Below are 25214 nucleotides of genomic sequence, written 5' to 3'. Positions count from 1 at the left end.
TCTTCCTTCAGTTCCGCCTACGTCTGCATGCGTCCTGCATACCCTATCTTTAACATTGGGTACGCAGGCCAAGCGGATGCCTCTGCATGCGTTGTTTTAATGCTGCGCCGACCGCAACAAAATGCAACATATTGCGTTCGACGCAGTTCAGTGCATCGTCAAAACGACACGTGCCTGTGTACCCAATGTTAAAGATAGGGGATGCATGCAGACGTAGGCGGAGCTGAAAGAGGTGTAGCAGTGGGTGGGGCTTAACGGAGGAAGAAGGCTGCCGAACGCTGGTGTGAAACCAGTCTTAGACAGGTAAACCACTTTTGAAACAATGTTCACTTGTACAAGCATTTAACCCCTCGGTGACGGGGCCAATTTTTTAAAATCTGACCAGTGTCACTTTATGTAGTAATAACTCTGGAATGCTTCAACATATTCCATTGATTTTGAGGTTGTTTTTTTTCCTGACATATTGGACTTTATGATAATGGTAAACTTGGGCTAATGTTTTGCTTTATTTTGTAAAAATATCAGAAATTTTAAAAAATTGAAATTTTCAAATTTTGAATGATTTTCCCTTTAAGGCTGGAGTCACACTAGAGAGGAATACGGACGAGTGCTATGCGAGAAAAAAAAATTGCATAGCACTCGGACCAATGTTAATCGGTTGGGCAGCTCCCATCACTTTTTTTTTTTTTCACGGCCGTATTATATGTGCGAGTGAAATTGCACTATGCTGCGATTTGCACCGTATATCAGCCGAGAATCCCCAATGAAAGTCTGTTTATGCAAGAAAAACTCATACCACACGGGCCATCAGTTTGACTTGCGAGAAATACGCAATGGTGTCCTTTTAAAGGCTTGCAATTCAGGTGCAGTGTACAGTAAAATCACACTGACAGCTTATAATATTTACAAATAGTTAATTTGTCGGCTTCTGTCAAATCATTGCAGGATAGGAGACATGGTTTACATACAGTAAACCATTGCAGAACGGTTAGATTTATATAGGTCAGTGACTAATACGGTTAGTAGTATGTGTGTGTGTAAAATTTGGGACCTGTATGTATTTAATAAAAATGTTTTCACTGAAAAAACTGGCGTGGGCTCCCACACAATTTTCTGTGCCACAGAGGGAAAGTCAGTGACTGAGGACAGATATTATAGCCTAGAGAGGGACCATGGTTATTGCCACCCCAGAAAAGGTGCGTCTGTAAGATGCGCCAATTCTGGCACTCAGCCTCTGTTCTCACTGCCCTGTAGCGGTGGCATATGGGGTAATAAGGGGTTAATGTCACCTTTTGTATTGTAAGGTGACAGTAGGCCAGCTTACTTATGGAGAGGTGTCTGATAGATGCCTCTCCATTACTTACCTGTGGGCTTGATGTTACTTGACAATAAAATGGTGACATCAACCCCACAAATCTGAGCCCCACTGCTACAGGGCAAGTGGGAAGAGCGAGGCTAAGTACCAGAATTGGCAGATCTATAAGATGCGCCATTTCTGGGATGGCTGAGAGCTGATGGTTTTTAGCCTCTGGGGCTGCCAATATCCATGGCCTCTTCACAGACTATTAATATCAGCCTACAGCTTTTATAGGGGGACCCCATGTCAATATTTTGTGTCCCACTGTAAAATAGCCAGTAAAGGCTAAGCAAACAGCTGTGAGCTGATATTAATAGCCTGGGAACCTTTATGGTTATTGGCTCCTTTCCAGAATATTAACATCAGCTGTCGGCTTTCCCTCTGCTGGTTACGAAAACTATGCCGTGCTAGATATAGACACTGACATTCACAGCAGCGCGTCCGCCCCGATGCTCTTTTCTGACTCCTTTCTCAGGCCCCCAAAAAAGTGTTAACTAAGTACCCTTTATTTTCTTGCACTGTAGCCGTTCACTTACTACAGGGTATTCAAACATTGTTTCTGCGCCGCCCCCTCCCCCCCCCACATAAAGTACGACCACTATCTATATGCCTTTATATACAGCATTCTAGAATGCTGTGTATATATAGTAGGCCCACTGCCTGTATACCCTTATATACAGCATTTTATAAAGCACAACCACTATCTGTATGCCCTTAAGACTTGCCTAGCCCCATACAATGGGCTTTGCTAGTCTTAATCCGGGGCCTTCTCCTCTTCTATCACCGTCCTTCTTTCTTTGAGTCGATGACGCGTCCTATGTCATCCACACGGTGTCTTCCATCGTGCTCCTGTGCATCGCACTTCTTTCTGCCCGTTGCAGTACTTTGCTTTGTGCTCGGCAGAGAAGTGTTCCTGCACAGAAGCGTGATGAGGGAGGTTGTGTGGATGATGTAGAACACATCATCCACGGGAAGGACTGTGCCGGATGAAGACCAGCGCCAAACATAACACCGGACCGCCCCGTAGGTGAGTATAAGAAGTTATTTACATTATGCACGTTGGCTTAGGGACATACCGTATATACTCGAGTAGAAGCTGACCACCCCCCCCCCCCCCCTAGTTTTGCCACAAAAAACTGGGAGAACTTAATGACTCGAGTATAAGCCTTAGGGTGGAAAATGCAGCAGCTACTGATAAATGTCAAAAATAAAAAGATACCAATAAAAGTAAAATTAATTGAGACATCAGTAGGTTAAGTGTTTTTGAATATCCATATTGAATGAGGAGCCCCATATAATGCTCCATAAAGTTTATGATGGCCCCATAAGATGCTCCATATTAAAATATGCCCCATATAATGCTGCACAAATGTTAATAATGGCCCCATAAGATGCTTCATAGAAACTTTTGCCCCATACAATGCTGCATAAAGGTTGATGGCCCCATAAGATGCTCCATAGATTTTACTCCATAGATTATGCCCCATGAGATGCTCCACACATTATGCCCCATTTGCTGTTGCTGCGAATAAAATAAAAAAAAAACACATACTCGCCTCTCTTCGCTCAGGCCCCCGGCACTTTCCACTGCTGCGCACTGCTCTGTCTTCCATCCTCTGCACTGACTGTTCAGGCAGAGGGCGGCGCGCACACTAACTACGTCATCGTGCCCTCTGACCTAAACAGTCACAGCCAGAGGACAGAGCGGCCCGCAGCGGTGGAAAGGGGAGAGGTGAATATCGCGCAATGCTCACCTCCCCCGTCATACTCACCTGCCCCCGACGCGGTCCCTGGCAGCTTCTCACTGTCAGATGGTCTCCGGGAGTCGGCAGCGTCTTCCTATGTTCAGCTGTCACGGACAGCTCATTAAAGTAATGAATATGCATCCATATTCATTAATGAGCGGTTCCACGTGACCGTTGAACAAAGGAAGAGCTGCCCGGAGACCATCGGACATGCAGGGACCGCGCCGGGAGCAGGTGAGTATGTGACAGCCGCCGCTCCCCCTCCCCCGCCGACAATGACTTGAGTATAAGCCGAGAGGGTCACTTTCAGCCCAAAAAAGTGGGCTGAAAATCTCGGCTTATGCTCGAGTATATACGGTATGTACGGTACAGCACTGTAGAAGGGTGTGTATAAGGGCATATAGGTTCTGGTGGTACAATATATGGGGAAAACCTGGTGACAGGTTCCCTTTAAGAAACCTATGGAACTAGGTAAAAAATAGCATTTTTTGGATGGTGAAAAACTTGTAATTTAAATATTGATGAAGGCTGAGCTGCAGGTGGTCTGTGTCTCTTCATAAGTTTAAGGCCGGGGTCACACTAGCGTAGAATACGGACGAGCGCTATGTGAGAAAACATCGCATGGCACTCGGACCAGTGTTAATCTATGGGGCAGATCACATCTGTGATTATTTTTTCATGCCGAATCGGCATACGAGAACAATCGCAGCATATATACCTGACAGGGGCCCATACATTCTGATATCATCAGTAATATATACCTGACAGGGGCCCATACATTCTGATATCATCACTAATATATACCTGACAGGGGCCCATACATTCTGATATCATCACTAATATATACCTGACAGGGGCCCGTACATTCTGATATCATCAGTAATATATACCTGACAGGGGCCCATACATTCTGATACCATCAATAATATATATACCTGACAGGAGCCCATACATTCTGATATCAATAATATATACCTGACAGGAGCCCATACATTTTGATACCATCATTAATATATACCTGACAGGAGCCCATACATTCTGATACCATCACTAATATATACCTGACAGGGGCCCATACATTCTGATATCATCACTAATATATACCTGACAGGAGCCCATACATTCTGATATCAATAATATATACCTGATAGGGGCCCATACATTCTGATATCATCAATAACATATACCTGACAGGGGCCCATACATTCTGATATCATCACTAATATATGCCTGACAGGAGCCCATACATTCTGATATCAATAATAATATATACCTGACAGGAGCCCATACATTCTGATATCAATAATAATATATACCTGACAGGGGCCCATACATTCTGATATCATCACTAATATATCCCTGACAGGGGCCCGTACATTCTGATATCAATAATAATATATACCTGACAGGGGCCCATACATTCTGATACCATCAATAATATATATACCTCACAGGAGCCCATACATTCTGATATCAATAATATACACCTGACAGGAGCCCATACATTCTGATACCATCACTAATATATACCTGACAGGAGCCCATACATTCTGACATCAATAATATATACCTGACAGGAGCCCATACATTCTGATACCATCATTAATATATACCTGACGGGCCCATACATTCTGATACCATCACTAATATATACCTGACAGGGGCCCATACATTCTGACATCAATAATATACACGTGACAGGAGCCCGTACAGTCTATATCTACAATAATATATACCTGACAGGAGTCCGTACAGTCTATATCTACAATAATATATACCTGACAGGAGTCCGTACAGTCTGTATCTACAATAATACAGGTCCTTCTCAAAAAATTAGCATATAGTGTTAAATTTCATTATTTACCATAATGTAATGATTACAATTAAACTTTCATATATTATAGATTCATTATCCACCAACTGAAATTTGTCAGGTCTTTTATTGTTTTAATACTGATGATTTTGGCATACAACTCCTGATAACCCAAAAAACCTGTCTCAATAAATTAGCATATTTCACCCATCCAATCAAATAAAAGTGTTTTTTAATAACAAACAAAAAAACCAACAAATAATAATGTTGAGTTATGCACTCAATACTTGGTCGGGAATCCTTTGGCAGAAATGACTGCTTCAATGCGGCGTGGCATGGAGGCAATCAGCCTGTGACTCTGCTGAGATGTTATGGAGGCCCAGGATGCTTCAATAGCGGCCTTAAGCTCATCCAGAGTGTTGGGTCTTGCGTCTCTCAACTTTCTCTTCACAATATCCCACAGATTCTCTATGGGGTTCAGGTCAGGAGAGTTGGCAGGCCAATTGAGCACAGTAATACCATGGTCAGTAAACCATTTACCAGTGGTTTTGGCACTGTGAGCAGGTGCCAGGTCGTGCTGAAAAATGAAATCTTCATCTCCATAAAGCATTTCAGCCGATGGAAGCATGAAGTGCTCCAAAATCTCCTGATAGCTAGCTGCATTGACCCTGCCCTTGATGAAACACAGTGGACCAACACCAGCAGCTGACATGGCACCCCACACCATCACTGACTGTGGGTACTTGACACTGGACTTCAGGCATTTTGGCATTTCCTTCTCCCCAGTCTTCCTCCAGACTCTGGCACCTTGATTTCCGAATGACATGCAAAATTTGCTTTCATCAGAAAAAAGTACTTGGGACCACTTAGCAACAGTCCAGTGCTGCTTCTCTGTAGCTCAAAAGTGGCTTTACCTGGGGAATGCGGCACCTGTAGCCCATTTCCTGCACACGCCTGTGCACGGTGGCTCTGGATGTTTCCACACCAGACTCAGTCCACTGCTTCCTCAGGTTCCCCAAGGTCTGGAATCGGTCCTTCTCCACAATCTTCCTCAGGGTCCGGTCTCCTCTTCTCGTTGTACAGCGTTTTCTGCCACATTGTTTCCTTCCAACAGACTTACCATTGAGGTGCCTTGATACAGCACTCTGGGAACAGCCTATTTGTTGAGAAATTTCTTTCTGGGTCTTACCCTCTTGCTTGAGGGTGTCAATGATGGCCTTCTTGACATCTGTCAGGTCGCTAGTCTTACCCATGATGGGGGTTTTGAGTAATGAACCAGGCAGGGAGTTTATAAAAGCCTCAGGTATCTTTTGCATGTGTTTAGAGTTAATTAGTTGATTCAGAAGATTAGGGTAATAGCTCGTTTAGAGAACCTTTTCTTGATATGCTAATTTATTGAGACAGGTTTTTTGGGTTATCAGGAGTTGTATGCCAAAATCATCAGTATTAAAACAATAAAAGACCTGACAAATTTCAGTTGGTGGATAATGAATCTATAATATATGAAAGTTTAATTGTAATCATTACATTATGGTAAATAATGAAATTTAACACTATATGCTAATTTTTTGAGAAGGACCTGTATATACCTGACAGGACCCCGTACAGTCTGTATCTACCATACTATATACCTGACAGGAGCCCATACAGTCTGTATCTACAATAATATATACCTGACAGGAGTCCGTACAGTCTGTATCTACCATACTATATACCTGACAGGAGCCCGTACAGTCTGTATCTACAATAATACATACCTGACAGGAGTCCGTACAGTCTATATCTACAATAATACATACCTGACAGGAGTCCGTACAGTCTGTATCTACAATAATATATACCTGACAGGAGTCCGTACAGTCCATATCTACAATAATATATACCTGACAGGAGCCCGTACAGTCTATATCTACAATAATACATACCTGACAGGAGCCCGTACAGTCCATATCTACAATAATATATACCTGACAGGAGCCCGTACAGTCTATATCTACAATAATATATACCTGACAGGAGCCCGTACAGTCTATATCTACAATAATACATACCTGACAGGAGCCCGTACAGTCCATATCTACAATAATATATACCTGACAGGAGCCCATACAGTCTGTATCTACAATAATATATACCCGACAGGAGCCCGTACAGTCTATATCTACAATAATACATACCTGACAGGAGCCCATACAGTCTGTATCTACAATAATATATACCTGACAGGAGCCCGTACAGTCCATATCTACAATAATATATACCTGACAGGAGCCCGTACAGTCTATATCTACAATAATACATACCTGACAGGAGCCCGTACAGTCTGTATCTACCATACTATATACCTGACAGGAGCCCGTACAGTCTATATCTACAATAATATATACCTGACAGGAGCCCGTACAGTGTGTATCTACCATACTATACACCTGACAGGGGCCCGTACAGTCTATATCTACCATACTATATACCTGACAGGAGCCCGTACAGTCTATATCTACCATACTATATACCTGACAGGAGCTAGTACAGTCTATATCTACAATAATATATACCTGACAGGAGCCCGTACAGTCTATATCTACAATAATACATACCTAAAACCAACAGAGAAAAAGAAGCAGCAAAAAGTCCAAAGTAATGAAAAATATAAAAAGAACTTTATTAAGTAGTAATACCAGATAAAACAATAACAGAGGGATACAACAATCCCCGCACTACACAGAGCATGTACAGAAAATGGGCAGGTGATAGGTGTCCACGATAAAGAAATATAAACATTACTACCTTAAGAGCACAGCTCATATAGGGTAAAACCTATGCAGGGATAGCCCAATGTAACTAAGTACATAAAGGTCTATGAGGTACATGATATTATAGCCGTATCCATGCATAGCATAGTATATACATACCGGTAGAATAGAAGAATCACACGTATAGGTGGGCACCACACACCTGTCCCCCCCGACGCGCGTTTCGGCTTCTGCCTTTCTCAAGGGGTATGGCAGTGACAGACTGGGTGCGGTATAAAAAGGAGGGGGTGCACAGTGATAGGGCGGAATATAGTCATCCGCCCAATACTAACCGGATATCTAATGGCGATAAAGTGCCTAATGAATCTGCTCCCAGAACACCTGGACGCCACACCGAGGAGACCGCATGGGGCCCCATGTGTTCCTGCAGCGACGGCGCCATGATGTCAGGGCAGAAATAACACTTCCGGACCGCTAGAGAATCACAGAGCGTCCGCGCATGCGCATATCGCACAAGTCGGCCATTTTAAAGAAGACCATATGGAAACACACTGTGTGGCCATTTTGGTGAAGACAATAATGCAGATAATCATTGCGGCCATATTATAGAAGCCCACAGCATCGATATTGATAATAAACCTATTCAATAATAACAACAATAGAGGGAGGTACTATCTATATCACAGAGAAAGTCTCTTAATATCTTTATATGATACATAGGGGAGCCCAGCATAGTGCATCCAAACGGTGCAACTAAAATAGCGCTGCGGCCAGACAGCGTGTCAAATAGGCCAGATATATGGTGCGATACACCAAAAGGTATAATCAATCCGTGTAACGCCATTAGAGGTCCTATTAGATGTGCCCAAGTGCAAAAAACAAAAAAACAAAAAAGCAAAGGTATCAAACATATATACATAACTAGAACAACAATGAGGATCATATATAGAGAGAATATATTATCGGTTGATTACGGAGCCGACAAATCACAAATCCTACGGACCGGATCACAAAGAAGTACAGAATAGTCAATTGTATATATCAATGAAATGTCCGCAGAGATGAATCCAGACACAACAGGAAATTTCTCAAATAGCCCAATTCAGCAGTTGTCTTGTCCAGTGTATGGATATACGAGATTCAAGGCGACTCTTTCGAATATTCACAGGATAATCACCGATAGAACATCCTCACATGACATACACATCAGAACTAAAATAAGAAAAACACCCATTAAAATCACATAAAAAATATGTGAAGTGCAGACAGAGACACTAGCGAAAGCAACCAGTGGACTACAAGAACGGGGCGAACGAGATATTTTCATTCAGACCCTCCGGGTGGGTAGTCTGGAGACGCCAAATCCATCGCGTCTCCAGCATACCAAGCTTTTTTGAAAGTTGGCCCCCCCTGATGTTAATTCTTAGAGCGTCAATCCCCCTGACCCTTAACAAAGTTGCATCACATCCGTGGTGCTCCCAGAAATGTCTGGGCAATGTTTTAAGCATCGACGAGTCCGCGTGGCCACGTGCCGCCTGAATACCCAAAACGTGCTCCCGAATGCGGACTTTTAATTGACGAGTAGTCAATCCTACGTAAATAAGTCCGCAGGGGCAGGTGGCATAATAGATGACATACCGTGTGGTGCACGTAATGTTCGTTCTGATAGAATACACCCTGGCACCCTTTGAATCAACAAATGTGCTACAGGTATCCACATTGGGGCAGGCGACACAGTGGCCACACGGACTACATCCAGCCCTGGGAGTATATCTCTCCAAAAAGGTCGGGGGACGTTGGCTCACATGATGGCTCTGGACCAAACAATGCCGGAGGTTTCTAGCTCTTCTGAATGTAAGCAATGGCCGAATAGGGAGAAATTTCCCAATAATCGGGTCCACCCTCAGAATTGGCCAGGCTCTCTCAAGAGTCTGGCGTATCTGATTGGATTGAAGACTAAAGGTGGTAATAAACCTGTTTTTTTCACTAGCACCAGCAGAGGGTCGATTAGAGGAACCATAGATTAAACTGTCACGGGAAGTGTATTTCGCTCTCAAATACGCTCTTTTTACGGACCTACCGCTATACCCACGTTCCCTGAATAATACATACCTGACAGGAGCCCGTACAGTCTGTATCTACCATACTATATACCTGACAGGAGCCCGTACAGTCTGTATCTACAATAATATATACCTGACAGGAGCCCGTACAGTCTATATCTACAATAATATATACCTGACAGGAGCCCGTACAGTCTATATCTACAATAATATATACCTGACAGGAGCCCGTACAGTCTGTATCTACAATAATATATACCTGACAGGAGCCCGTACAGTCTATATCTACAATAATATATACCTGACAGGAGCCCGTACAGTCTATATCTACAATAATATATACCTGACAGGAGCCCGTACAGTCTGTATCTACAATAATATATACCTGACAGGAGCCCGTACAGTCTAGTGTCTTCACCAGTGAGCTGACTAGACTGTATGGGCTGCAGTCAGGACCTGGCAGGAGCCCATATATTCTGCTGGTTTTAATAATTTATACCTTGAAGGAGCACATACATTCTAGTGTCATGTATTTACTGCAGTCAGGGCCAGGCAGCAGCTCATAAAGTCTGCTATCTTCAAGAATATATACCTGACTGCAGCCCATACACTCTAGCATCTTCAGTACTGAGCCAGCTACAATGTATGGGCTGCAGTCAGGACCTGGAAGGAGCCCATACACTCTAGCATCTTCACAGTGAGCCGGCTAGACTGTATGGGCTGAAGTCAGGTGACCTGGAAAGAGCCCATACACTCTAGCATCTTCAGTACTGAGCCGGCTAGAGTGTATGGGCTGCAGTCAGGACCTGGAAGGAGCCCATACACTCTAGGCTCAACCAGGAAGGAACACCGAGAGGGGCAGACGAGGAGGGCGGGACACAGGAAGGACAGGAGACACGTGACTGACTGTTCAAAAGGCGCAATGTTCAACAGTCAGAGGAAGGATGCAATACTGTGCGACGCGACCTCTTCTCACACAGTCTGCTGAGCTACATGTATCCAATCCTCCCGTGTGTGATACTGTCTGCTGAGCTACATGTATCCAATCCTCCCCTTGTGATACTGTCTGCTGAGCTATATGTATCCAATCCTCCCCTGTGTGATACTGTCTGCTGAGCTACATGTATCCAATCCTCCCCTGTGTGATACTGTCTGCTGAGCTACATGTATCCAATCCTCCCCTGTGTGATACTGTCTGCTGAGCTACATGTATCCAATCCTCCCCTGTGTGATACCGACTGCTGAGCTACATGTATCCAATCCTCCCCTGTGTGATACCGACTGCTGAGCTACATGTATCCAATCCTCCCCTGTGTGATACCATCTGCTGAGCTACATGTATCCAATCCTCCCCTGTGTGATACCGTCTGCTGAGCTACATGTATCCAATCCTCCCCTGTGTGATACCGTCTGCTGAGCTACATGTATCCAATCCTCCCCTGTGTGATACCGTCTGCTGAGCTACATGTATCCAATCCTCCCCTGTGTGATACTGTCTGCTGAGCTACATGTATCCAATTCTCCCCTGTGTGATACTGTCTGCTGAGCTACATGTATCCAATCCTCCCCTGTGTGATACTGTCTGCTGAGCTACATGTATCCAATCCTCCCCTGTGTGATACTGTCTGCTGAGCTACATGTATCCAATCCTCCCCTGTGTGATACTGTCTGCTGAGATACATGTATCCAATTCTCCCCTGTGTGATACTGTCTGCTGAGCTACATGTATCCAATCCTCCCCTGTGTGATACTGTCTGCTGAGCTACATGTATCCAATCCTTCTCTGTGTGATACCGTCTGCTGAGCTACATGTATCCAATCCTCCCCTGTGTGATACTGTCTGCTGAGCTACATGTATCCAATCCTCCCCTGTGTGATACTGTCTGCTGAGCTACATGTATCCAATCCTCCCCTGTGTGATACTGTCTGCTGAGCTACATGTATCCAATCCTTCTCTGTGTGATACCGTCTGCTGAGCTACATGTATCCAATCCTCCCCTGTGTGATACTGTCTGCTGAGCTACATGTATCCAATCCTCCCCTCTGTGATACTGTCTACTGAGCTACATGTATCTAAGTAGCATGCAAAAGTTTGGGCACCCCTGGTCAAAATTAGTTATTAGGAACAGTTAAGCAAGGTGAAGATGAAATTATCTATTAAATGCCTAAAGTTAAAGATGACACATTTCAATTGTATTTTAGACAAATATATATATATATATACACAGCTCTGGCAAAAATTAAGAGACTACTGCCAAATGTTCAGTTTGTCTGATTTTTCTTTTTATAGGGATATTTGAGTAAAATGTAAATTGTTCTTTTAAGGCCCCTTCACATTAGCGACGCTGCAGCGATACCGACAACGATCCGAATCGCTGCAGCGTCGCTGTTTGGTCGCTGGAGAGCTGTCACACAGACCGCTCTCCAGCGACCAACGATGCCGGTAACCAGGGTAAACATCGGGTAACTAAGCGCAGGGCCGCGCTTAGTAACCCGATGTTTACCCTGGTTACCATGCTAAAAGTAAAAAAAAATAAACAGTACATACTTACCTACAGCCGTCTGTCCTCCAGCGCTGCGCTCTGCTTCTCTGCTCTCCTCCTGTACTGTCTGGGAGCCGGAAAGCAGAGCGGTGACGTCACCGCTCTGCTTTCCGGCTCACAGCCAGTACAGGAGGAGTGCAGAGCGCAGCGCTGGAGGACAGACAGCTGTAGGTAAGTATCTAGTGTTTGTTTTTTTTTACTTTTAGCATGGTAACCAGGGTAAACATCGGGTTACTAAGCGCGGCCCTGCGCTTAGTTACCCGATGTTTACCCTGGTTACCAGTGAAGACATCGCTGGATCGGTGTCACACACGCCGATCCAGCGATGTCTCCAGGGAGTCCAGCGACGAAATAAAGTTCTGGACTTTATTCAGCGACCAACGATCTCCCAGCAGGGGCCTGATCGTTGGTCGCTGTCACACATAACGATTTCATTAACGATATCGTTGCTACGTCACAAATGGCAACGATATCGTTAACAATATCGTTATGTGTGAAGGTACCTTTAGTCTATAAACTTCTGACATCATGTCTCCGAAGTTCCAAGCAATAAATTTTGTATTTTTTTTCTGAGAAAGAAAAATGGTCAAAATAAAAAAACAACCCAGTGTTTTCAGACCTCAAGTAATGCAAAGATAACAAGTTCATAATCATTTAGAAACAACAATACTAATGTTTTAACTCATGAAGAGCTCAGAAATCAAGATTTTGTGGAATAACCCTGATTTTTTATCGCAGTTTCCAGGCGTCTTGGCATGCTTTCCACCAGTCTTTCACACTGCTCATGGGGCAGAAATGTAAGCAGTTCTTTGTGTGATGGCTGTGACTATCCATCTTCCTCCTGATTACATTCCAGAGGTTCTCAGTGGGGTTCAGGTCTGGAGATTGGGCGGCCCATGACAGGGATTTGATGTGGTGGGCTCTTAATTTTTGCCAGAGCTGTATTTTTTCATTTTTAACATTTGAAAAATTACAAAATTAAAAATGGGCTGATGCTAAAGTGTGTGCACCCTGCATGGATGGTTACTACCTAGTAGCATCCCCCTTTTGCAAGTATCACAGCTTGTTAATGCTTTTTGCAGCCAGACAATTCTTCTTTGAGAGATTTTCAGCCATTCTTCCTTGGAATATTCTTGCAGTTCTGTGAGATTCCTGGGTCGTCTTACATGCACTGATATTTTGAGGTCTAGTCACAGATTTTCAACGATATTCAGATCAGGGGACTGTGAGGGCCATCGTAAACCTCCAGCTTGCGCCTTTTGAGGGTGTCTCTTGTGGATTTTGACTTGTGTTTGTGTGTTTCAACTTCAGTTTTTTTGCTGCAGATGGTGTTACGTTTGCATCAAGAATTAGTTGCAATTTAATTAAATCTATTCTTCCCTCTACCTGTGAAATGTTCCCTGTACCATTAGCTGTCTCACAACCCCATAGCATGATTGATCCATCCCCACACTTAATGGTTGGCAAGATGTTCTTTTCCAGAAATTCTGTGCCCTTTTTTCTCCACACATACCCTTTGATCATTGTGACCAAAGAGTTTTATATACTCTCGTCGGTCCACAGGACTTGTTTCCAAAATGCATCAGGCTTGTTTAGATGTCCTTTTGAATACTTCTGACACTGAATGTTATGGTGAGGACACAGGAAGGGTTTTCTTCTGATGACACTTCCATGAAAGCCATATTTGTGCAGGTGTCTCTGAACAGTAGAACAATGTACTTCAAATCCAGAGTCTGCTAAATCTTTCTGAAAGTCTTTTACAGTCAAGCATTGGTTTTGATTTGCCTCTCTAGCAATACTCCAAGCAGCTCAAACTGAAATTTTGCTTGATCTTCCAGACCTTATCTTGACCTCCACTGTTCCTGGTATCTGCCATTTCTTAATTACATGTTGAACTAAGGAAAGGGCAACTTGAAAATGCTTTGCTATCTTCTTAGAGCCTTCTCCTGCTTTGCGGGCCTCCACCATTTTCATAAGGCTAGGTAGCTGTTTAGAAAAACTCATGGCTGATGTTTTTTGGCACAAGGTTAGAGGCGGCTGGGTTTTTATATAGCTGGGAAATTTGCATCAGCTGGCCTTTCCTAATGATAGTGAACAAGCCATAACCCTAACAGGGTAATTAAAGGGACTCTGTCACCTGAATTTGGAGGGAACAATCTTCAGCCATAGAGGCGGGGTTTTTGGGTGTTTGATTCACCCTTTCCTTACCCGCTGGCTGCATGCTGGCTGCAATATTGGATTGAAGTTCATTCTCTGTCCTCCGTAGTACACGCCTGCACAAGACAATCTTGCCTTGCGTAGGAGTGTACTATGTAGGACAGAGAATGAACTTCAATCCAATATTGCAGCCAGCATGCAGCCAGCGGGTAAGGAAAGGGTGAATCAAACACCCAAAAACCCCGCCTCCATGGCTGAAGATTGTTCCCTCCAAATTCAGGTGACAGTGTCCCTTTAAGGTCTGACACCTTGGTAAAGATATCCGAGCACACAAATCTCCAAGGGGGCACAAACTTCTGCATCATCCCATTTTCCTTTTTGTAATATATATATATATATATATATATATATATACACACACACACACAAAGGAAAAGTGTCATGTTTAACTTTAGGCCTTTTGGAGATACATTAATTTTCAATTGCTTAATTGTTCACAAAAACAGTAATTTTGACCAGAAGTGCCCAAACTTTTACATGTCACTGTATCCTGGGTGATACCCTCTACTGAGCTACATGTATCTATTCCTATCATATGTGATACTGCCTGCTAGGGCATATATCTAATCTTATCTTGTGCAATTCAGTCTGCTGAGATGTGTATCCAATTTTATGTGATACGGTCTGCTGAGCTGTGTATATAATAATCATAGAATGGTAGAGTTGGAAGGAACCTCCTGGGTCATCTGGTCCAACCCCCTGCTCAATGCAGGATTCACTTAATCATCCCAGACAGATGTCTGTCCAGCCTCTGTTTGAAGACTTCCATTGAAGGAGAACTCACCACCTCTCGTGGGCAGTCTGTTCCACTCATTGATCGCCCTGTCAAAAAATTTTTTTCTAATATCTAATCTGTGTCTCCTCCCATTCAGTTTCATCCCATTGCTTCTAGTCTTTCCTTGTACAAATGAAAACAAAGATGATCCTTCTACAATGTGACAGCCCTTGAGATATTTGTAGACAGCTATTAAGTCTCCTCTCAGTCTTCTTTTTTGCAAGCTAAACATTCCCAAATCCTGTAAACGTTCCTCATAGGCCATGGTTTGCAGACCGGTCAGCATTCTGGTCGCTCTTCTCTGAACTTGCTCCAGTTTGCTGATGTCTTCTTTACAATGTGGTGCCCAAAACTGGACACAGTATTCCAGATGAGGTCTGACCAAAGAGGAGTAGAGGGCAATAATGACTTCACGTGATCTAGACTGTATGCTTCTGTTAATACGTCCCAGAATTGTATTTGCCGTTTTTGCTGCTGCATCACATTGTTGACTCATGATCAGTCTGTGATCTATTAGTATACCCAAGTCATTTTCACATGTGCTGTTGCTCCCATTCTGTAGATGTTTTTTCCATTTTTGTTGCCCAGATGTAGTGCTTTGCATTTTTCCCTGTTAAAAATCATTCTGTTAGTTGCTGCCCACTGCTCCAGTTTATTTATAATCCTATCATGAGTAATATTGTCTGCTGAGCTGTGTATCTAATCTTATCCTGTGTGTGATACTGTCTGCTGAGCCGTGTATCTAATCCCATCCTGCTTGGTGTGCACAGAGTCATACCCATGCTGTGAGTGACAGGAGCGTCCGCAGCTCTGATGGTTTAGTTTAGTTGGATGGACACAGCACCATGTGACACTCGGACCCCCAGGGCTGCTCCATTGAGGTAGCATTTCCTTTTCTGAAGAAAAGAGACCACCGTCTGAAAGCTTGATCTCCACAATCACAGATCCCCTGATATTGAAGACCCCAGACCATACCCTGTAAATAAATACAGGAACCTGAAAAGACCCCTCAATCTAATACAGATCCCACACAAGACCTCCTAAAGTTATATAGACCCCAGGCCAGACCCTCTAATCAAAACACAATTACCAGACCAGAACCTTTAGGCTATGTGCACACGTTGCTGATTTCCTGCGGATCTGCAGCGTTTTTTCCCGCGCAGAAACGCTGCAGATCTGCAAGTGATTTACAGTACAATGTAAATCAATGGGGAAAAAAAATTGTGCTAATGGTGTGGAAAATTGAGCACGGAAAACGCAGCGGATTAAAAAAAGGACTATATAAATTCTTTGTGTGTTTCTGCAGCGTTTCTGCACCCATTCCATAATAGAAATCCACAGGGGGTAAAAACGCAGTAAATCCGCACAGAATCCGCAGTAAATCCGCAACAAAAACGCACACAATCCGCAAAAAAAGTGCAGATTTTGACCCGCGTTTTCTGCCAAGAGATGCAGAATCTGCACAGAAAATTCCACAGCCAAATCCGCAACGTGTGCATATAGCCTTAGATAGCATCACATATGGCACCTTCCACAACCGCTTAGCAGTCACCTTGCTCCATACTGCTCTCCGGTCCAGGGAGGCTGCAGCTGAGAGAACATGTTGGGACCTCAGTTGCAGGTGGAGCGGCTAATATCAAAATATCCAAAACTGAAAGAAGTCCTCCGCGCAGTGATGACACACTCAGCTGATCCACAGCGTGGGACCGTCTGCATAATTGCAGGGTTTGATGCTGGGTCCCAACCTGTTAACACATCACACGCCATCGCTTCCATCTACAGCCGCCCAGCAATGACTATGCACGTTCCATAGTTATGACGCAAGTCGCAACTTCAGCATCTGCGCAGTACGAGGATGAGTCGCAGCGTCCGGATCGGTCTCCGACTGTTTCATCACACGTTCTTCTTTTATTTACCCCAAGGAAGTAAAGTGTTTCTTGTAAAACATACAACATTTACAGCACCCAGAACATCCCTTTAAGAGCAATAAACACTTTTGCAGTAAACTTTCTATATCATTTACTGATGTTTTTCAAGATCTCTGCTTGTTGTCATTCAATAGGCACCTGTTCATCAGGCGATGAATGATAGAATAGTGATTATTTTGCTGCCTAAAGTTTTGTTCTCTGTGCGGATTTTGTGCGTTTTTTTTTTGTGCGGATTTCACCTGCGCTTTGACACCTGCAGATTCCTATTGAGGAGCAGGTGTAAAACGCTACGGAATCAGCACAAATTTTTGACATGTTGTGGAAAATACTCTGGATGCAAATATAAGAAAAAAGGTAACCAGGAGATAGTGCTGCTGGCTGCAGATACACATATACCCAGCTCGGCTGCAATGAGTCCTCCCTTACCGTAGATGTCACTGTTGTGGTCAGATCTTCACACCGGAAACAACACATATCATCATCGTTACAATGGTGAACCTGGGGCTGACAAGAGTCAATGACACCGTGGCTGCTAAACACCCGGTAAGTGACACCTAGCATTAAGGCCTCTTTCACACTTCAGTCTTTTGGCGTCAGTCACTACCGACATAGTGACGGATTGACGGATCCGTCACAATTGTTGCGAAAACGGTTCTAACGGATCCGTTTTTTTGACGGATCCGTTACTTGGGGGTTGTCTGGGAGAAGTATCTACTTTTTGGAGCATGCGCAATTGAAAAAACGGATTGGGGCGACGGATCCGCCGAAAAAACGGTTGCGGCGGATCCGTCGCCCATAGGCACCCATTCTATGGAATGGCGGACGCGACGGATCCGTCGCGATCCGCCATTTCAGCGTTGACAAAAAACGTTCCAATGTCCGTCTATTTTCAGAAAACGTCCGCCAAATTTCGACGGATCCGTCGCATGGCGGATGGAACGGACGACCATCCGTCACAATCCGTCACTAATGCAAGTCTATGGGAAAATAACGGATCCGTCAAAAAAAATGACGGATCCGTTATTTGAGGAAAATGGCGGTTTTAGACTGACGCCAAATAACTGAAGTGTGAAAGAGGCCTAAGCCTGATGCACCCACAGCTGAGGGTTTGTTACAGTTGTAGCTAGTGTAGACAATCCTCTGTGACTTCAGTCTGCTACATTGTATCAACTCCTAGGACAGGAGAGAAACAAATGGAACAATCTGACAGTTTTTACACAGGATGAGTCTTCACCCTTGGAATGTGAACAATAATGTAATTGACAGGCAGCAGAGGTAGTGAAATGTACATACAATGACCCAGCTTACTTCTACCATGTCTGTAAAGTGCTGTGGAATTAATGGCGCTGTACAATGAGTAATGAAAAATACCTGATGACTCACAAGCTGGCTGAGACTTGTAGTGATCTCCCAGGGGTAAACCAAGGCGATTTCTCCGACACATGACATGACTGACTCATTGGGGATGGTGAATGACTTGCAGAAGAGGAATGCAGGATGGAAGGAGAAGTACTACCCCCAGCATTCCTCCCATCTGTCTCTACTACCCCCAGCATTCCCCCCATCTGTCTCTACTACCCCCAGCATTCCTCCCATCTGTCTCTACTACCCCCAGCGTTCCCCCCATCTGTCTCTACTACCCCCAGCATTCCTCCCATCTGTCTCTACTACCCCCAGCATTCCCCCCATCTGTCTCTACTACCCCCAGCATTCCTCCCATCTGTCTCTACTACCCCCAGCGTTCCTCCCATCTGTCTCTACTACCCCCAGCGTTCCTCCCATCTGTCTCTACTACCCCCAGCGTTCCTCCCATCTGTCTCTACTACCCCCAGCGTTCCCCCCATCTGTCTCTACTACCCCCAGCATTCCTCCCATCTGTCTCTACTACCCCCAGCATTCCCCCCATCTGTCTCTACTACCCCCAGCATTCCTCCCATCTGTATCTACTACCCCCAGCATTCCCCCCATCTGTCTCTACTACCCCCAGCATTCCTCCCATCTGTCTCTACTACCCCCAGTATTCCTCCCATCTGTCTCTACTACCCCCAGCATTCCTCCCATCTGTCTCTACTACCCCCAGCATTCCCCCATCTGTCTCTACTACCCCCAGCATTCCTCCCATCTGTCTCTACTACCCCCAGCATTCCTCTCATCTGTCTCTACTACCCCCAGCATTCCCCCCATCTGTCTCTACTACCCCCAGCATTCCTCCCACCTGTCTCTACTACCCCCAGCATTCCCCCCATCTGTCTCTACTACCCCCAGCATTCCTCCCATCTGTCCCTACTACCCCCAGCATTCCCCCCATCTGTCTCTACTACCCCCAGCATTCCTCCCATCTGTCTCTACTATAATAATAATAATAATAATAATTTTTATTTATATAGCGCCAACATATTCCGCAGCGCTTTACAAATTATAGAGGGGACTTGTACAGGCAATAGACATTACAGCATAACAGAAATACAGTTCAAAACAGATACCAGGAGGAGTGAGGGCCCTGCTCGCAAGCTTACAAACTATGGGACCCCCAGCATTCCTCCCATCTGTCTCTACTACCCCCAGCATTCCCCCCATCTGTCTCTACTACCCCCAGCATTCCTCCCATCTGTCTCTACTACCCCCAGCATTCCTCCCATCTGTCTCTACTACCCCCAGCATTCCTCCCATCTGTCTCTACTACCCCCAGCATTCCCCCCATCTGTCTCTACTACCCCCAGCATTCCCCCCATCTGTCTCTACTACCCCCAGCATTCCCCCCATCTGTCTCTACTACCCCCAGCATTCCTCCCATCTGTCTCTACTACCCCCAGCATTCCTCCCATCTGTCTCTACTACCCCCAGCATTCCTCCCATCTGTCTCTACTACCCCCAGCATTCCTCCCATCTGTCTCTACTACCCCCAGCATTCCTCCCATCTGTCTCTACTACCCCCAGCATTCCTCCCATCTGTCTCTACTACCCCCAGCATTCCTCCCATCTGTCTCTACTACCCCCAGCATTCCTCCCATCTGTCTCTACTACCCCCAGCATTCCCCCCATCTGTCTCTACTACCCCCAGCATTCCCCCCATCTGTCTCTACTACCCCCAGCATTCCCCCCATCTGTCTCTACTACCCCCAGCATTCCTCCCATCTGTCTCTACTACCCCCAGCATTCCTCCCATCTGTCTCTACTACTCCCAGCATTCCTCCCATCTGTCTCTACTACCCCCAGCATTCCCCCCATCTGTCTCTACTACCCCCAGCATTCCCCCCATCTGTCTCTACTACCCCCAGCATTCCTCCCATCTGTCCCTACTACCCCCAGCATTCCCCCCATCTGTCTCTACTACCCCCAGCATTCCTCCCATCTGTCTCTACTATAATAATAATAATAATAATAATAATTTTTATTTATATAGCGCCAACATATTCCGCAGCGCTTTACAAATTATAGAGGGGACTTGTACAGACAATAGACATTACAGCATAACAGAAATACAGTTCAAAACAGATACCAGGAGGAGTGAGGGCCCTGCTCGCAAGCTTACAAACTATGGGACCCCCAGCATTCCTCCCATCTGTCTCTACTACCCCCAGCATTCCCCCCATCTGTCTCTACTACCCCCAGCATTCCTCCCATCTGTCTCTACTACCCCCAGCATTCCTCCCATCTGTCTCTACTACCCCCAGCATTCCTCCCATCTGTCTCTACTACCCCCAGCATTCCCCCCATCTGTCTCTACTACCCCCAGCATTCCCCCCATCTGTCTCTACTACCCCCAGCATTCCCCCCATCTGTCTCTACTACCCCCAGCATTCCTCCCATCTGTCTCTACTACCCCCAGCATTCCTCCCATCTGTCTCTACTACCCCCAGCATTCCTCCCATCTGTCTCTACTACCCCCAGCATTCCTCCCATCTGTCTCTACTACCCCCAGCATTCCTCCCATCTGTCTCTACTACCCCCAGCATTCCTCCCATCTGTCTCTACTACCCCCAGCATTCCTCCCATCTGTCTCTACTACCCCCAGCATTCCTCCCATCTGTCTCTACTACCCCCAGCATTCCTCCCATCTGTCTCTACTACCCCCAGCATTCCTCCCATCTGTCTCTACTACCCCCAGCATTCCTCCCATCTGTCTCTACTACCCCCAGCATTCCTCCCATCTGTCGCTACTACCCCCAGCATTCCTCCCATCTGTCGCTACTACCCCCAGCATTCCTCCCATCTGTCGCTACTACCCCCAGCATTCCTCCCATCTGTCGCTACTACCCCCAGCATTCCTCCCATCTGTCGCTACTACCCCCAGCATTCCTCCCATCTGTCGCTACTACCCCCAGCATTCCTCCCATCTGTCGCTACTACCCCCAGCATTCCTCCCATCTGTCTCTACTACCCCCAGCATTCCTCCCATCTGTCTCTACTACCCCCAGCATTCCTCCCATCTGTCTCTACGCTTGTCCTCTGGAGCCCTCCACCCTCTGTCTGACCAACCGTCCACTTCTGAAACCACCTTTACTATATCAGAGGTGGATCCAGGTGTGCCTACACTTGGGGCAAATATTTAGTTTGGCGCGCACTCCTATACACAGCTGAAGCTGTGACATGAGTTCATGAGCATTTATCATATGACAGTCATATGGGATTGTCACACGCACAGTATAGTCACATGCCGACAAGCTGCTTGTCATCAATCTCTCAATGTTCAGTGAAATACACCAGCCCCGGCTTCACTGGGAGACGTTAGTGACTGTAAGTATGAAATGACATAAGTGGTTATGTGATGACCGCTGGAACCGGCAAGCAGAATCAAAATCCTGACAGTGAGGATATTACACACAGTTAGGAATGAGCATACTACAGCGCTTAATGTTCTAATGAAAGGGAACCTGTCACCTGAATTTGGTGGGACCGGTTTTCGGTCATATGGGCGGAGTTTTCGGGTGTTTGATTCACCCTTTCCTTACCCGCTGGCTGCATGCTGGCCGCAATATTGGATTGAAGTTCATTCTATGTCCCTTGCCTTGCGCAGGTGTGTACTACGGAGGACATAGAATGAACTTCAATCCAATATTGCGGCCAGCATGCAGCCAGCGGGTAAGGAAACGGTGAATCAAACACTCGAAAACTCCGCCCATATGACTGAAAACTGATCCTGCCAAATTCAGGTGACAGGTTTCCTTTAAAGGGGTTGTCTAGGTTTGTGATGAAAGTCTGCAGTCACTGTATGTGACTGCAGAATTCTGACTCCTCACAGAGTACACACTGCACACTGTCAGGATTCTTCTGTGCAGACGGCAAGAGAGGGCGGTCATATGCCCACAAGTATGTGATTTCTATACCTAAAGTTACAATCTGACTAGAAGTGCATAGAGTAACTCAATGCAAGTGAATTGAGTGAGGCTGATCACGTCTAGTCGGCACGTGACCACATGTAGGCCAGAGTCAGACGCAACTTATGAAAAATAGGTCCGATTCTCTCGCCCGAGAATTGCAGCAATGTATTCTGTATTTCTCGTAAGTCACACTGATGGTCCGTGTGGTGTCCGATTTTTTTATTTTTTATTTTTCTCTCACACCCGTAGACTTGCATTGGGAAGACTCGGGTGATATACACGTACAATCGCAGCATGCTCTGCAATTTCACGCACACGTTGAATACGCCCAAGAAAAAATACAGTGATGTGAGCTGCCAATAGATTAACACTGGTCCGAGTGCTCGGCGATGTTTTCTCACATAACCCTCGTCCGTATTATACACTAGTGTGACTCCAGCCATATGCAAATATACTTGCGTTACGTGTCCTCTCACTGCTGGCACCAGAGAATTCTGACAGCATGCACACACTGTGAAGATTCAGAAGTCTGCAGACACAGAGTGAAAATGACGCACGCACGCACGCACACACACACCCCTGACCAAAGTCACTAATGACCTGCTAAACGCCAAAAATGCATTACTCTGTGCCCCTCCTAGATGTGTTCTCTGCCTTCTAGAATACTATGTGCTCCTCCTACAGTGGCATGTAAAAGTTTGGGCACCCCTGGTCAAAATTACTGTTATTATGAACAGTTAAGCAAGTTGAAGAGGAAATGATTTCTAAAAAAGGGATAAAGTTACAGATGACACATTTCCTTTATATTCTAGGCAAAAAATAATAATCTTTTACATTTTAAACATTTCAAAAAGGAAAAGTTTGGGCACCCTGCATGTTTAGTACTTAGTAACACTCCCTTTTGAAAGTATCACAGCCTGTAAACGCTTTTTGTGGCCAAACAAGAGTCTTTACATTTTTGATTGAGGGATTTTCATCCATTCTTCTTTGGAGAATTCTTCCAGTTCTGTGAGATTCCTGGGTTGTCTTGAATGCACTGCTATTTTGAGTTCTAGCCACATATTTTCAATGATGTTCGGATCAGGGGACTGTGAGGGCCATTGTAAAACCTTCATCTTGCGCCTTTTGAGGTAGTCTATTGTGGATTTTGACGTGTGTTTAGGATCATTATCCATTTGTAGAAGCCATCCCTTTTCAACTTCAGTTTTTTTGCAGATGGTGTTATGTTTGGATCAAGAATTTGTTGAAATTTTATTGAATCCGTTCTTCCCTCTACCCATGAAATATTCCCCATGCCATTGGCTGCAACACAACCCCAAAAGCATGATTGATCCAACCCCATGCTTAATGGTTGGCAGATGTTCTTTTCCAGAAATTCTATGCCCTTTTTTCTCCACGCGTACTTTTGATCACTGCGGCCAAAGACTTCTATATACCCTCGTCGGTCCACAGGACTTGTTTTCAAAATGTATCAGGCTTGTTTAGATGTTCTTTTGCATACTTCTGATGCTGTGCTGAATTTTTTGGTGAGGACGCAGGGCGCAGTTTTTCATCTGATGACTCTTCAATGAAGGCCATATTTGTACAGGTGTCTCTGAACAGTAGAACAATGTGCCACAACTCCGGAGACTGCTAAATCTTTCTGAAGCTCTTTTGCAGTCAATCTGGAGTTGTGATTTCCCTCTCTAGCAATCCTACGAGCAGCTCTCACAGAAATTTTGCTTGGTCTTCCAGACCTTATCTTGACCTCCACTGTTCCTGGTAACTGCTATTTCTTAATTACATTTTGAACTGAGGAAAGGGCAACTTGAAAGCACTTTGCACCTTCTTATAGCCTTCTGCTTTGTGGGCCCCACCATTTTTATTTTTAGAGTGCTAGGCAGCTGCTTAGAAGAGCCCATAGCTGCTGCTTTTTGGCACGAGGTTTGAGGCGGGTAGGTTTTCATAAAGCTGTGAAATTTGCATCACCTGGCCTTTCCTAACAATCATGGTGAACAAGCTATAACCCTAACAGGTTAATTAACTTTGACCAAGGTTTCAGACCTCATCTGAGAACACAAATCTCAAAGGGTGCTCAAACTTCTGCATTGGCCCATTTTCCTTTTCAAAAATTTTAAAATGTAAAAAAATGATTTGTGTGTATACATATACATACATACATACATTTATTTATTATTTTTGCCTAAAATACAAAGGAAATATGTCTTTAACTTTAGGCTTTTTAGAGATTAATTTCATCTTCAACTTACTTAACTGTTCACAATAATAGTAATTTAGACCAGGGGTGCCCAAAATTTTACATGTCACTTGAGACCTGTCCTCCGCCTTCTAGAGTTCTATGTGCTCCTCTAGACACGTCCTCCTTCCACATTACTCTGTGCTCCTCTAAATTAGCCCTCCTCCTTGTTCGTTACATGCTCCTCCTCCTAGACTTATCCTCTGCCTTTGTGCTCCTCCTCCTAGACTTGTCCCCTGACTTCTACATTACTCTGTATTCCTCCTACTAGTCCTATCCTCCTCCTTTTACTTTACTCTGTGCTCCTCCTCCTAGACTTATTCTCTGCCTTCTACATTACTCTGTGCTCCTCCTCCTAGACTTGTCCCCTGACTTCTACATTACTCTGTACTCCTCCTACTAGTCCTATCCTCCTCCTTCTAGATTACTGTGCTCCTCCTGCTAGACACGCCATCTGCATTCT

At 44.9% G+C, this 25214-nt stretch overlaps 1 protein-coding gene across 1 annotated transcript in view; it reads left to right on the top strand.

The window, feature by feature from the left end:
- The first annotated feature begins 17628 nt into the window (after positions 1-17628).
- Positions 17629-25214, top strand: part of TMEM141 (transmembrane protein 141) — a 30550-nt gene continuing 22964 nt past the window's right edge. The window contains exon 1 of the mRNA XM_069747660.1: positions 17629-17737. Within this exon, the coding sequence (XP_069603761.1) occupies positions 17684-17737 (54 nt within the window). The 5' untranslated portion in view covers positions 17629-17683. The remainder of the gene's footprint in view (positions 17738-25214) is intronic.

The sequence above is a fragment of the Ranitomeya imitator genome, chromosome 2, assembly GCF_032444005.1.
Source record: "Ranitomeya imitator isolate aRanImi1 chromosome 2, aRanImi1.pri, whole genome shotgun sequence".
In the NCBI taxonomy this organism is placed as follows: domain Eukaryota; kingdom Metazoa; phylum Chordata; class Amphibia; order Anura; family Dendrobatidae; genus Ranitomeya; species Ranitomeya imitator.
This window is presented reverse-complemented; position numbering and strand designations above follow the sequence as displayed.